The following is a 12,968-nucleotide window of genomic DNA, read 5'->3' on the forward strand; positions in this document are numbered from 1 at the left end:
GTTGATGTGGAAAGGGGGATGTTTCATTGCACATAGACTGGATATTTAAAACCATTTTAGAAGTGGAAATGAACTGTACCCATTCATAATATTGTGAATGCACTCTTTGCAGGAGGGTCGCCTAATGCTGGTGTATGCCTGGTTTATATCACTGTATAAAATACAGTACAGCTTGTGTACTGATGTAAATATGAGGCTGCAGGAAGCTATGTAAGCATAACATGTCTGGTTTAGTAACAGGCATACAGACCGCTGGAATCCCTGCAAGCCAAACACCCAAATGTTAAACCACGAAGGACAGAAATAATGAGCTGCACAGCTGCCTTAACCTGACCTACTGCACCCATTTAACATGCTACAACACGCTGCAACATCACCTTAGGGCTAGGTCTTCAAAACTCCAGAGCTTGCCAGTATTAAAATACAGTATGATTTTGGGAAGATCTCATTTGCTCATCACTTAGTTCTATTTTTGATATGTTCTGACACACTCAGAACATAAATGAAGGAGTTTACACTTAAGCAGATGCCCCTTTAATGAACCGATATCCATTTTAAAGCATCAAGTGCTGATCAAGGAGCACAAATCCACACTTTTCTGTTTTACTTTGGACACTGATCCTGGAGCAGCACCGCAGTTTCAGATGCTTTTTAAGAAGCAGGTATTTTGTGTGTCTTTGTTTTTTGTGTTACTGTGTCTATAAGTGAAAAGCCATATCGAAACTATAATCTCTTAATACAGAAAGTAGAGTTTATGTTCACTGGTTGTGTCTTTTGCTTTAGTCAGTCTGCCAAGTGTGGTGATGAAGCAAACGGCAACATTTAGGCAAAAGAAAGCTTTATTTTTCTATTCCTGACTCAAGTTTGGGAGTCTCCTTTTTGCTATCCTTCTGCCCTCTTCCTCTTCCTGTACCAATCTTTAGACTGTGGGTTTTTGAGGTAGTCATGCAGCCACAGCGTAGAGGGAGGCAAGGCACGTGGCTTTGCTTTTCTTGTGTTTTGTAATTAAATATTTTTCTGACTATCTGCTTTGTTTTTTTATACACTGGGTTGAAGCAGTGAAAATGAAAAAAAAAAGATTTTCTTCTTCCTAATTTCCACCGACAGGTGGACTATGTGTAAAGTCCACATTGTTGGAAATGAAATAAAATGATTACTACTTATGTGTCACTTTTGTTAGCCGTCGACATTTTCACACAAGCTTAAGAGAAAAGAATTCAGGACACAAGACTTAAAAATATACCCCACAATACTTTATTGCCGTTAATTTCACTGGACAAAAGTTTACATTATGTGAATCACTCTAATTTTACAGACTCTCATTTGGTGTTTTAAATCTTTGGTTTTTGACTTTGCACAACATTTCTGATCATTCAGCATATTAAAAGATGTTCTCTGATAGCCGATTGATTTATTGATCGTCAGCTGGTAGATATGGTGCGACCGGATGATTGTCATTTCAGCTTTCAGCTGGACTCTGGTATCAACAAGTGTCAGGCTTATTATGGTGGACATTTGAACTAAAACAGGCTCCTTATTTCTTAAGTACAATGCAAGCAGATGATGATGACAGTATCGTTTCATGATTGACACTGAGGCTGAGATACAGTAAGCACACGCAAAACACTGCCTTCTTTAAACATAGTGGCAAATAAAAGAAAAATTACAAACGGACAATAAAGATACAAAGTATACAAAGGTTCCCAGGTTAGAAAAATGATTATGTATTATAAACATTGCCTAGGCTGTGGGGCAGTGCAGCAACCTTGACTGTTAAGAGAAAAAGATTATCGTTCAGCACCGCAGATCCGAACAGGAGATGGTCATTGATCCCGATGGCATTGGACAGACAATGTGAAATTTGAATGTTAATTATCTTTAAGTCTGACGTGTTCTGATTTCATTTGCTGAAAATCAACTGATTTGACTGGTGACAGTGGTTTCAAACAATACAAACAAATACAATGTTGCGTTTGGTTTGTGTTGGTTTTGCTTCTTTCTTTTCTCAACAAAACAAAGTCAACAGCACATAAAGGCCTTCAATATTACGTTTACTGGAAGCATTTGTTTCGGCAGCCTTGGCATTTAAAAAAACAAAAAAACATCTACATTTCACTTAAAAATATACAATTTAATTTTCAAAAAGCAAGTTTGATAATATTGTTTTTTTCAGCACTGAGACAATACAAAAGACAGACATACACAATAACAATAAAACCTAGCAAAGAAAAAAGTTATTTTTGCAATCCCGATTCAAGACTGCACTTTCTTTGTACAGCGTAAGAGATGGTATTATCTAGCACCGTTTTTCTCTTTGAGAGAAGAAAAAAAAATCACGAGAAATGAAAGATGACCTGATGGATATTTGTTTTTTTGTGAGGTTTCGTGTTCGCCTGTGCGTGCCCTTACACTGTAAAGCACTAACCTTTTAGTTACAGCTTAGGCTAACATGTCTTGTACCTTTGAGACTGTTTCTCAAATCAGCTGTGTGTCTCTTTGTGTTGTAAACGAGGCTCAGACCTCAGACGTCAAGCTCAAGTCACAGAAGTCAGACAAAGTCAGCTTATAGTCAAGTTCAGCCTCCCATCTCGGGCTGTCGAGTACAGCTCTGTTCCCCTGAAGCATTTATGTTCAGGAGTTTGTTTGAAAAATGCAAAGCCCAGGAGAAGCTACAAGCCTCCGACAGCCAACAAGCTGAACAAACTTTGGACTTAAGGAAAACGCTGTCTCTCAGGTCCAGAATCACTGCACCTGAAGTCTTAATCCCTACCAGGATAAATACAACATGACCTGATCTTTCTTCTTTTAAGTCTACAAACTACTAGCTGGTGTTTTTCCCTGCTCATGATGCATGCTGAGCAACACCAGCCCCCTCTTTTGTTTTAAAGTCAGCATCACAGCAGTACTGAGGTAAAGTACTGAGGTAACCAAACATGACAGCACACACACGCAAACACGCTAATCCCTGCTTGCCGCTGCCCGCAGGCAGGACAAAAGTCAGTTACATCAGAGAAGAACACAGCTTGCGGTTCTCTCGTCTGTAAATTGGTTGTTATCCAGCTATAAAACAGATCGCTATGGACTAAAGAACCTGAAATGCCGTGTAAATGTTGCAGTCCTTCGTGTTAACATTTTTCAAACAGCACAAATACATTAAATGACACACTTCAATACTGAGAGGGGGCAGACGGGACAAACCGTGTCCCCAGTGTTGAGATTTTTAACCAAGATCACAGAGAGGTGAACAAGTCCTTGGACCACCATGACGGCATCTGACCCCTTATATTAAGGTGTAATATCACTTCTTTAGAACACTAAACAGAAAGACATCACTTTTTAGCCTGCATGTGGTTTTAATACGACAACACAAGTTGCATTAAGACAGTTTTGGCCACGCTCAGCACTTACTTTCTGTTTCTGTGTAATTCCATTTTTTTTTGCTTGTCTACAAAAGTGCTTCATGGACTTGTGAACCATCTGTCTGCCATTTTGTCTTTATTAGAGGACTATGGTCCAAGCACTAGGGCACCTCTCTGCCATCTCCTCTGCTGGCTCTCTCAATGGAGAATGATGAGTGCTGGGTCGGATTCAAGTGGAGGGGGAGTGGACGAGGGGTAAAAAAAAATACAACACACAAAACATGGACATATAATAACATAAACAGTAACAAAGTGGTGGTAGAGTTGGGCAGATTGACTCAGTCTTTCATAGCCCTTGAATACCCCTGTTGGTGAGGACGGTCCTGTAGGGGAGGAGTTATTGGACAGAAGGGAAGGCTTAAACTCGAAGGCTTTAGAAATCAGTCCAGAACAGGATTGTGAGCGCACCCTAAGCTCAGTGCAGGTGGATGAGGAGCTTGATGCGCAGGGCGTCTCCCAAAACCCCTTGTAGGTAGTCACTGTCGTGCTGCTCCTCCAGCTGGTGTAGTCTCCGGGGCCCAAACAGCCGCAGGCTGGCGATCTCTAGCCGGTAGGATCCCGCGGGAGGCGGCCTCTTGCCGAGCCGGAGCACGCTCTTTCCGTCGCGTCGTTCCAGCAGGCGGAAGTGTTCATTGGCGTTGCCGTGGGTGATGACATAGCGTATGTGGTGCTCCAGGGGCTGCAGGGCGGGCAGAAGCTCGAGCAGAGGCTCCTTGTTGTGCAGCGAGGACAGAGAAAGGTTCATGGGGATGGGAGCCTGGGTGTCTATGCTGGCCATGCTCACTGACGGCTCCTGTAGTGAGGAAAGGGACAGAAGGAATGAAGTGAAACGTCAAACACTGGGATAAAGACCTCAACAACTCATTTTGCGTACACTTATTTTGAATTTTCACACCAAATGAGAGAAGTGGTTTGTCATCACAGTTACCTGGTTGAGCTCGTTTTCATCAGCATTGCGTCTGTGTCGCTTGTTCTTTCCTCCTCCGTTTATCTTGCACTCATAGCACGCCTCGTGAGACAGACTATCGTCTTCATCGCCCTCCTCAACCGGGCTTTGGAAACCTGAGCCTGTCACACAGTGGCTGGATGGAAACAACAAGAGAGTTTAGCATGTTGATTAAAAGGGAAGGAAATTCATTTAAATTTTATGAGCACAACTCTTAGCACATGCAACATGGTAAAACGTGTCTTATGGTCAGACGGTGCCACCAGGAATAACTCAAAAAATGTCGAGTGACACCAGTTTTTCCTCCAGAAATAGCAGTTGTTTAAAATGATCTGTTGAATTCCTGTTCCCTCACCCCTGTCCGGCTCTGTAGAAGCCTCCAGGACAGCCACACAGGTAGCCTCCGTCGGTATTGGAGCAGCCGTAGCTACAGGGGTTGCCGCCCCTGCTGCATTCATTCACATCCTGGCAGCCACCAGCGCCTTGCTCAAAGTCAAAGCCAGAGGGACACACACACTTGAAGCTGCCCAGTGTGTTGTAGCAGGAGGCAGAGCCACACGTTGATGATCCCTGACACTCGTTTTCATCTGTTGAGGAAAGACCAAAATGTGTGTGAGGAGATGATACAGTACATATCTGGTGGCATTTCTTTTGCATGTTGATGATTATAATTCAGCATTATAGCCATCATCATCATGAGATGATTATCTTTAGACATGCTTTCAAATGACTTCTGAAACAAATGCTTTCGTATAATTCTGTCCGGTTTCATGTTGTTCTGCACAGTACTTCAGGGGATTTATTGAAACAAATGATTGCGAATAGTTATATACTAATATGATATAATCAGGATCGAGTAGAGAAATACATCTTAATACAGAAATACAATCTATAAAACAGAAATATATGGCTATTTTAGTGTTCAAATTAAATTAGATCAATCAAGAAACTATATGTATTATTCCTATGATTATCATAACTCAAAGGAGAAACGTGAACACAAGGTTGTTGAATTAATCTCTATCACATTTCTACATACATAAATCAGAGGTTTTTTAATTGAAATTATACAGTAAATATGTTAATCTGCAGTATATTAAATGATACTGTAGATAAACAAATTGTTGCAGCCTTAAAATACTTCAACCTTGATGGATTCCCCAGGTCCTCTTTACCACTGTGTACCGGTGCTTTTGTTGTTCATTACTGTCAACATGCCAAACTCACACAGTCTGTAACTCACCCACACACTGGTTCCACTGGTAGTGCTGCACGTAGCCCTGAGGACAGCCGCAGCGGAAACCTCCCATCATGTTCTGACAGCCGTGCTGACAGCGATGGTTACTGCCACATTCATCCACATCTGAGGAAGAGGAAAATTACGAGTTTTAGTTGCAAATTGTTTTTTAGCGCAACCGATATTTGCTGCCACCTTTGATCACAGCAGAATTTGATCAGCAGAATTTCATCCACGTTCCCATGATTTTGGAATTGAAAAGGTAAATGTAAATGTTTCTGGGTCTTCTCACCATCACACTCCATGCCTGTGTTGTCCAGGGAGTAACCTTTAGTGCATTCACAGTTGAAGCTACCAGGTGTGTTGATGCAAGAGGCCCGGGAGCCACATCCACTGTTCTGAGCGGAACACTCATTGTTGTCTGCAAAGAGAGGAGAAATTGATTTGATTTGAATCAAATTTGAATTTTTGTATATGCGGGGTAGCACTAATGCCGTCCTGTCTTGTGCTCACCGATGCAGGCAGTCTGGTGCTGTGTGAAGCCGGGGGGACACTTGCAGGTGAAGCCTCCGATGGTGTTGACACAGAGGAACTGGCAGTTATGCTGCTTGGTCGAACATTCATCCAGATCTAAGAGGGAAAGAAGAAAGCACTTCACGTTCACCAGTTTACATAAAAGCCTCAAAGACATAAAGCTTGTGAATATATAATTATATGAGAACAATATTTAATTTATAACACACAATAACAATAACTAGGATAGGCGTGAGCGTTTAGGAATTTTTTTTTAAATGGGGCTTTTATTTTGAAAACAAGCCTCATCCTGAGCTTCATGTGAAGATACAATTACTCTATTGTTTGAATATAAGTTTTAAGAAGACAATTGGTGTAATATGCTCAAATTTTCTAGTCTTAGTTGAGATTCTAGCTGCAGCGGTCTGAACCCTTTGAAGCCTTTTAGGGCTATTGGTGGCTTTAAAAGCTGAAAAATACTAATAATTTGTTTGATTTGAATGGAATTTGTAGCTCAAACTATAAATATGTTGAGAAAAGCCTGAAAAAAAAGAGCTATGAAATAACCAGCAACCCTAAATTAAGAGTCCACCTACCTTTGCAAGTCTTTCCGTCTGGCTGGAGGCTGTATCCTCGGGGGCAGGAGCAGAAGTAGCTGCCCTCTGTGTTTTTGCACAGGAAGTTACACGGCTTCGGAGACAGACCGCACTCATCCGTATCTGGACGCAGACAGGGAAGAAACAGACAGATGTTCAGTATCGATGAAACCGATCGATGGCTGGTAACAAGAGAGAGTGTCAGAGGACAGAGATCAGCGTACCAAGACAGGAGGTTGCAGTGAAGTCGGTTTTGTAGCCCACGTTACAGTGGCAGCGGAAGGATCCGATGGTGTTGATGCACTGACCGTTCACACACATATCTGGCATCACCTGGCACTCGTTGATGTCTGGAAGTAAGAAGGCATTTTAGAAAGTGCTCTGGACTAGGCAGGCGCTCTTGCTGCCAAACAAAACAATTCAACAAAGCCAGTCTCATTCAGTTTCTTTATGACAGTGTGAGCTGCATTGAACTTGATGTACCTCAACCTGCTTGGTTTCCTTCCCACATTTATATTTCACTGCTATTTATTCTTTATTGTTTTTACTTTAAAAGATTGTGGTGATTGAATTTAATCTAATTCATTTAACGTGCTCCTCACCTCTCCCGTCTGTGGTATAGCCAGGTCCAAGTGGGCACATCTTCTTGTACTGTACGGTGCCAGGCAGCGGGCAGAGCTCACACTGTGAGCCCCAGCCTCGGCCCGTGTTGCAGCAGCACTCAGACTTGGTCACGCTGTTCCTGTTGGTGGATGACTGCTGGCACATGGTCTGCAGAACCTCTATGAAACAGTAGCCCTTGCGGTTGTCTGAAGGAGAGGATAACAGGACACGGGGAGTGTTTGCGGTTAAGAATGGAAGGAAAAAAAATCATGTTTTGATTGCTAAACTTCCATTGAATTTAAAACAAAGAGTGCGATCACATGTGCGGTTATGACACCTTCACCCTGACAGTGGTTGACAACATGTTGTCCAGCAGTCGTGATCTTACCAATGCACTCAGTTCCAGTGGAGCTCGACTCGAAGCCGTCGTTGCACTCGCAGCGGTAGCTTCCCACTGTGTTGACGCAGCGTCCGTCCTTGCAGATGCCAGGCTTGGCGCGGCACTCGTTCAGGTCTGCCAGTGTACAGAGCAGAAGGACGGGAGGATGAGGAGAGCGAAGAGGACTGAGGATGACCTTTCACGTTGGCTGAAACATTGTTTACTCACCCATGCATCCCTCTCCATCCGGTCTGCGCTGCATGCCAGGAGGGCAGATACACATGAAGGTACCGATCAGGTTCTTACAGGTCATGCCCTTGGAGTCGCAGTCATCCAGACCCTCAGAGCACTCGTCCTGGTCTGGTGAGGGACAATGGCGGATGGACAATTATGAATAAAACCACAACAGCCTGCAAAAATTCAAACTATATCCTGTTTCAGTAGTGTCGAAGAACTAAGGAGTAAAACATATGAGATGACAGAAGTCAAGCAGATAAAAGTGGCACATTATTGAAATGAAATCTGCGGTTCCCTCTCACCTCTGCACATGCGTTGGTCATCTCGCAGCACATAGCCACCCGGACACATACACTCGTAGGAACCAAAGGTGTTAACACACCGGAAGGCACACAGCAGAGGATTCTGGGAGCATTCGTTGATGTCTGGAGTCAAGAAGAGAGACAACTTATTTTAATTCACTATCATTTTACCTCTGCCAATGTGTTACTGTGTAAATGACTGACCTTCACAGGTCATCATGGGTCCGGGTTCGAAGCCGTCCTGGCACGAACACTCGAAGCCTCCCTCCACATTGGTGCAGGTTCCATTTCCACATGGGTTTCCTATTGAGCACTCGTCAGTGTCTGGAGAAGAGCGGGGTATAGACGGAGCAGGCAATTAAAACCAATGACACATTTTGACTGTACCTGAGACATTAAAAGCACTCATGAGCAGCTTCAATGTTAGTCCAAAAATAGATCAGGCTCTAATTCAGGAAAACGCAACTGGTGATAAAAAATAACGTTGAAATTTTGATTATATATTTTGAGACACAGGAATAAACTTCCTAAAAAAAGGTCTGTCAAGCGGCAGTCTATTCCGGCTGTTTCAGTAGGAATTCTCAAAATACTCAGTGTGTCTCCGATGATTCCAATGTTGCAGATTGTTAACTGTAAAAATCAGAAACCATCTCACCAACACAGTTGACTCCGGTGTAATCCAGGTTGTAGCCGAAGGGGCATTCGCAGCGGAAGGAACCATCTGTATTAATGCAGATACCATTCTGGCAGATCCCTGGGTTTTCCAGACATTCATTCATATCTAAAGAAAGCAGAAGAAAATTAGCATTATTTTAAAACATAGAAACAATATGCTATTTGAGGGAGTTTCAGCCCTCACCTTCACGAGCGTCTCCCGGTCCAGGCAGGGCTCCGAGGCCGAAGGGACACAGAGTGTCAAAAGCAGCTTGAAACGCACACAGAAAAAAGGTCAGCTTGATTATTCTTTACAAATGTCTTTGTGTGCCTGTGATGTCTTCATTAAAGCTCTGTGTGTGTGTGTCTGTGTTACACACCCTCGCTCTCTCGTGGGCACAGCTCACAGGGAAGTCCCCAGCCCTCTCCAGGCATCTTGCTGCAGCAGCACTTGGCCTTAGTGTTGTTCGAAGCTTTGGGGACCGAGCACTTTCCTGCCTCAAATTTGGTGAAACAGAAGCTCTCTCTGGTATCTGCCGAAAGAAAAATGATGGACAGTAATTGGTCTGTTATTCATGGGACACACAAAGACAAAAACATCCTCCGACACATTAGTAAGGGAGATAAAACATGTCACATGAGTCGTATTCATTCAGGATGTTAACGAACAGCTTCTCTCACCGTAGCAGCGGCGTTTGTTGTCAGAGAGTACGAAGCCCGTCTGGCAGGTGCACTGGAAGCTACCAGGGGTGTTGGTGCAGGTGCCAAACTGACAGATGTTAGGTTCCACCTCACACTCGTTGATATCTGGAACGTAGAGGAATAAGGGGGATGTAGAAATCGTGCTGGTGTATGTGTGAGAGTGTGTGAGAGCAGATGGCTCAATGTATGTGTATTGAGTATTTGTGCTTGTCTACCCCTGTATGTGTGTGTGTGTGTGTGTGTGTGTGTGTGTGTGTGTGTGTGTGTGTGTGTGTGTGTGTGTGTGTGTGTGTGTGTGTGTGTGTCTTACCTATACACTGGTCATTCTGCACCTCATAGCCAGGAGGACAGATACATCTGAAAGATCCGTCCAGATTCTGACAAGTTCCCGGAGAGCAAGTGCCGGGTAGACTCACACACTCGTTGATATCTGGGAAAAATGACACAATGTACAAATCAGAGAATGTGTGTTTATGTCTGTATATGTCAAACAAACTGTAGAGTATGAACGTCAATCAATAGCCCATGACTTACCAACGCAGTTTTTCCCATCTGGAGTATTCTCATAACCCTCATGGCAGAGACACTGGAAGGAGCCAAGTCCATTGATACACTGTCCGTTCCTGCACACCTGGCCCTGGAGAGCACTGCACTCATCTATGTCTGTAAGATCAACATTGGAAGGATAAGGACTCTGATTGTGGATAGCCATTGACAAACAAACCGGAAATATCAAGAGCTTCTGAAATAAATGTTCTTTGTTACACAGGAAAGGTCAAAACTGATTTTATGTCATATGCTGAATGTTATACAGCTACAGGAAAAGGGGGGTGGGGGGCATGTTCGTAGTCTAATTTAAAGGTGTAATCTTTAACACTATGACATCTAAAGACTTTGACCCTGACTGCTGTTGACCTTTGTAGAGCAGAACAGTAAATGATCCGTACCCATGCAGTCGTTGTTGTGTGTGAGCTCGAAGCCGGGGAAGCAGAGGCAGTTGTAGGATCCCACTGTGTTTTTACAGGTACCGTTACCACATGGCTGTCTGTCACACTCGTCGATGTCTGAAATACACACAGAAAGATCAACATTGAGACTTAATATTCAGGATCACATGCAACACACTGCTGTGTGTCTTTGTGTAGTTTTAGGTTGAGCTCCTCACCCATGCACATGGTCTGGTCAGCAGTAGCCTTGAAGCCGTTGTGGCAGAGACAGCGATAGCTTCCCTGCGTGTCGATGCACTCTCCATGGCTGCACACATTAGGGATTTCCTGGCACTCATTACGGTCTGAATAAGAAACAAATCATTGTAATGTTTAAATGTCATAAAATGTTGAAAATGCCCATCATGATTTTTTAGAACACAAAGTGATTTCTTAATAGTAGCTTGTTTTATACAAAATTAAAACATATTAAATTAACTATAATGTGAAATGCACAGAAGACACACATTTGAACATTTGAGAAACTGGTTCCATCATATTTTCTTTAATTGATTTGGTTATCATAACAGCTGATACAGCTTCTGTTGATTCAACTCGCCATACTTTATGTTTTTTATTTATAACACCTTTCGTGTGTTGTTTGCTATTTATAATATGTTCTGTTTTGTTCTATTCCATTAGTGTCAGTATGTCCAAGCGCCACGTCGGATTAAACATTTCTTTTGTCTTTTGTATATTTTTTTGGGGGTTCTGTTTTTTTGTTTCGTGAATATTCTGACACGTGTTATGTGTAGGTTGTTTGTGACCGAATAAAACCAAACCAGGCATAACCCGGTGTTGTGTGTAGTCAAAAGCTGGTTTAAATGAACATTTCTCTGCTGATTTTCCACTGCCCCTGTGAATGCAAATCATAATAATTTCCCCTCAACAAGGGATGTCCATGTTTTACATTTTCCTCACATCACCAACACAATCAGCCCGACTCTCTGGTATTTTAGGACAGGAAACGCCAGTAAGGCCTGTCACACAGGCTGCACTCACCCAAACAGGCCCCACTGGGGGACAGTTTGAAGCCTGGCGAGCACTCGCAGCGGTAGCTGCCTGGAATGTTGATACAGTTGGCGTTGCGTTGGCACAAGTTGTCCCCGCTGTTACACTCATCAATATCTATGCAGGGAGAAGAAAAAGAGAAACAGCAAACGTCAATCACAGACTCCATAACTGTCCGTTGAAAGCAGGCCGTCAGCTTGTGGACAACAGGAGAGAAAACATGACAGCTCCATTTTAGGCCAGTTTGGACGCTTGTCCGTTGCTCGCAGGTTCTGGTCTGAATGATTAAAGGTCCAGACAGGTGCTCTGTTCCAGAACTACTATACTCGTCTTTACAAGGACATCACTCATGTGGGAAAAGGCAGCATTAACTCCACTGAGTGGACTGCTTGTAAAAGTGCCTCTCGGCCAGTGAGTGAGTGTACACTGTATTTGTGTGTGTGCCGAGTGTGTTGGTGTGATTTAGTGCAGAGATGGTGTTAAGTGTTTGTGCCAGAAGTAAGTATATACTCTATACTGTATAAGGAAGGCAAAAGTGTGCAATGATTCACAGCAGGGTCAAAAGAGGAGATGCACTGTGCGGAAGTAAAAGTGTGTGCACATGTGTGGAGGCTTTCTTTTATGAGTGTAAAGAGTGAGACAAAAAAAAGGAAAGAAAATATGCAAGAGCAGAAAATCAATGTAACACCACCATGTGCTCATTGTCTCATAATAGGTGGGTGTGGTTTTCCAATCACAGATAGTTGTCGTTATCTTCTCTTGCAGCAAACACGGTAAGAGGAACACAAAGGGAGAGCTTTACCTTCACAGATGAGCAGGATGTTGTTGTAGCTGAAGCCCATTGGACATTCACAGCGGAAGCTCCCGATCTGATTGATACACACTCCACTGGCACAGATACCAGGTATCTCCCTGCACTCGTCAATATCTGAACAAAACAACATCACAGAACGTTATTATGCAAACTGTACTTTTGCACGGTAAACCTTTTGACCTTGTTTTGACCTTACCGATCGGCTTGCCAGTGTGGATGTCAATGATGAAGCCAGGAGCCTGGTTACCACACAGTAACTGGTACTCAGCTGAAACAGACAGGACAGGAGACGCTCAGCGACAGTAATGAAAAAGCACTTTCAGAATATGCCTCTCTTGTATTTATTCACACTTACTGGTAGCAGGAGTTGGGCAGGACTCACACGGCTTGTTCCAGGCTTTCCCCACGTTGTAGGCACAGCAGCACATCTTCTTTGTCATGTTGAAGGACAGCTCGTTCTCACACGTGTCATTGTAGTTACGGTAACACACACTCTTCCTCATGTCTGCATCACAAAGAGTTGGACAGACCTTTCAATCCAAAAGCTGAGAGCCAGCATTTAGAAATGT

The 12,968-nt window shown here is 43.3% G+C and overlaps 1 protein-coding gene across 3 annotated transcripts in view; it reads right to left on the minus strand.

Moving 5' to 3' along the window:
* Positions 1-3,730: 3,730 nt before the first annotated feature.
* Positions 3,731-12,968, minus strand: part of fbn2b (fibrillin 2b) — a gene marked incomplete at its 5' end in the record, with an annotated part of 54,329 nt that continues 45,091 nt past the window's right edge. For 2 of the 3 annotated variants that reach the window (XM_079221382.1, XM_079221381.1), the window contains 25 exons: positions 3,731-4,212; positions 4,348-4,501; positions 4,721-4,952; positions 5,609-5,728; positions 5,895-6,023; positions 6,116-6,232; positions 6,712-6,834; positions 6,936-7,061; positions 7,314-7,520; positions 7,703-7,828; positions 7,922-8,053; positions 8,233-8,355; positions 8,437-8,556; positions 8,888-9,013; positions 9,092-9,157; positions 9,267-9,419; positions 9,568-9,693; positions 9,899-10,018; positions 10,123-10,251; positions 10,536-10,652; positions 10,754-10,879; positions 11,577-11,702; positions 12,388-12,513; positions 12,596-12,667; positions 12,755-12,904. In XM_079221382.1, the coding sequence (XP_079077508.1) occupies positions 3,835-4,212; positions 4,348-4,501; positions 4,721-4,952; positions 5,609-5,728; positions 5,895-6,023; positions 6,116-6,232; positions 6,712-6,834; positions 6,936-7,061; positions 7,314-7,520; positions 7,703-7,828; positions 7,922-8,053; positions 8,233-8,355; positions 8,437-8,556; positions 8,888-9,013; positions 9,092-9,157; positions 9,267-9,419; positions 9,568-9,693; positions 9,899-10,018; positions 10,123-10,251; positions 10,536-10,652; positions 10,754-10,879; positions 11,577-11,702; positions 12,388-12,513; positions 12,596-12,667; positions 12,755-12,904 (3,524 nt within the window). In that variant the 3' untranslated portion in view covers positions 3,731-3,834. The remainder of the gene's footprint in view (positions 4,213-4,347; positions 4,502-4,720; positions 4,953-5,608; positions 5,729-5,894; positions 6,024-6,115; positions 6,233-6,711; positions 6,835-6,935; positions 7,062-7,313; positions 7,521-7,702; positions 7,829-7,921; positions 8,054-8,232; positions 8,356-8,436; positions 8,557-8,887; positions 9,014-9,091; positions 9,158-9,266; positions 9,420-9,567; positions 9,694-9,898; positions 10,019-10,122; positions 10,252-10,535; positions 10,653-10,753; positions 10,880-11,576; positions 11,703-12,387; positions 12,514-12,595; positions 12,668-12,754; positions 12,905-12,968) is intronic. The other variant, XM_079221383.1, reaches the window with a different exon arrangement.

The sequence above is a fragment of the Taurulus bubalis genome (assembly GCF_910589615.1).
Source record: "Taurulus bubalis genome assembly, chromosome: 7".
Lineage (NCBI taxonomy): Eukaryota > Metazoa > Chordata > Actinopteri > Perciformes > Cottidae > Taurulus > Taurulus bubalis.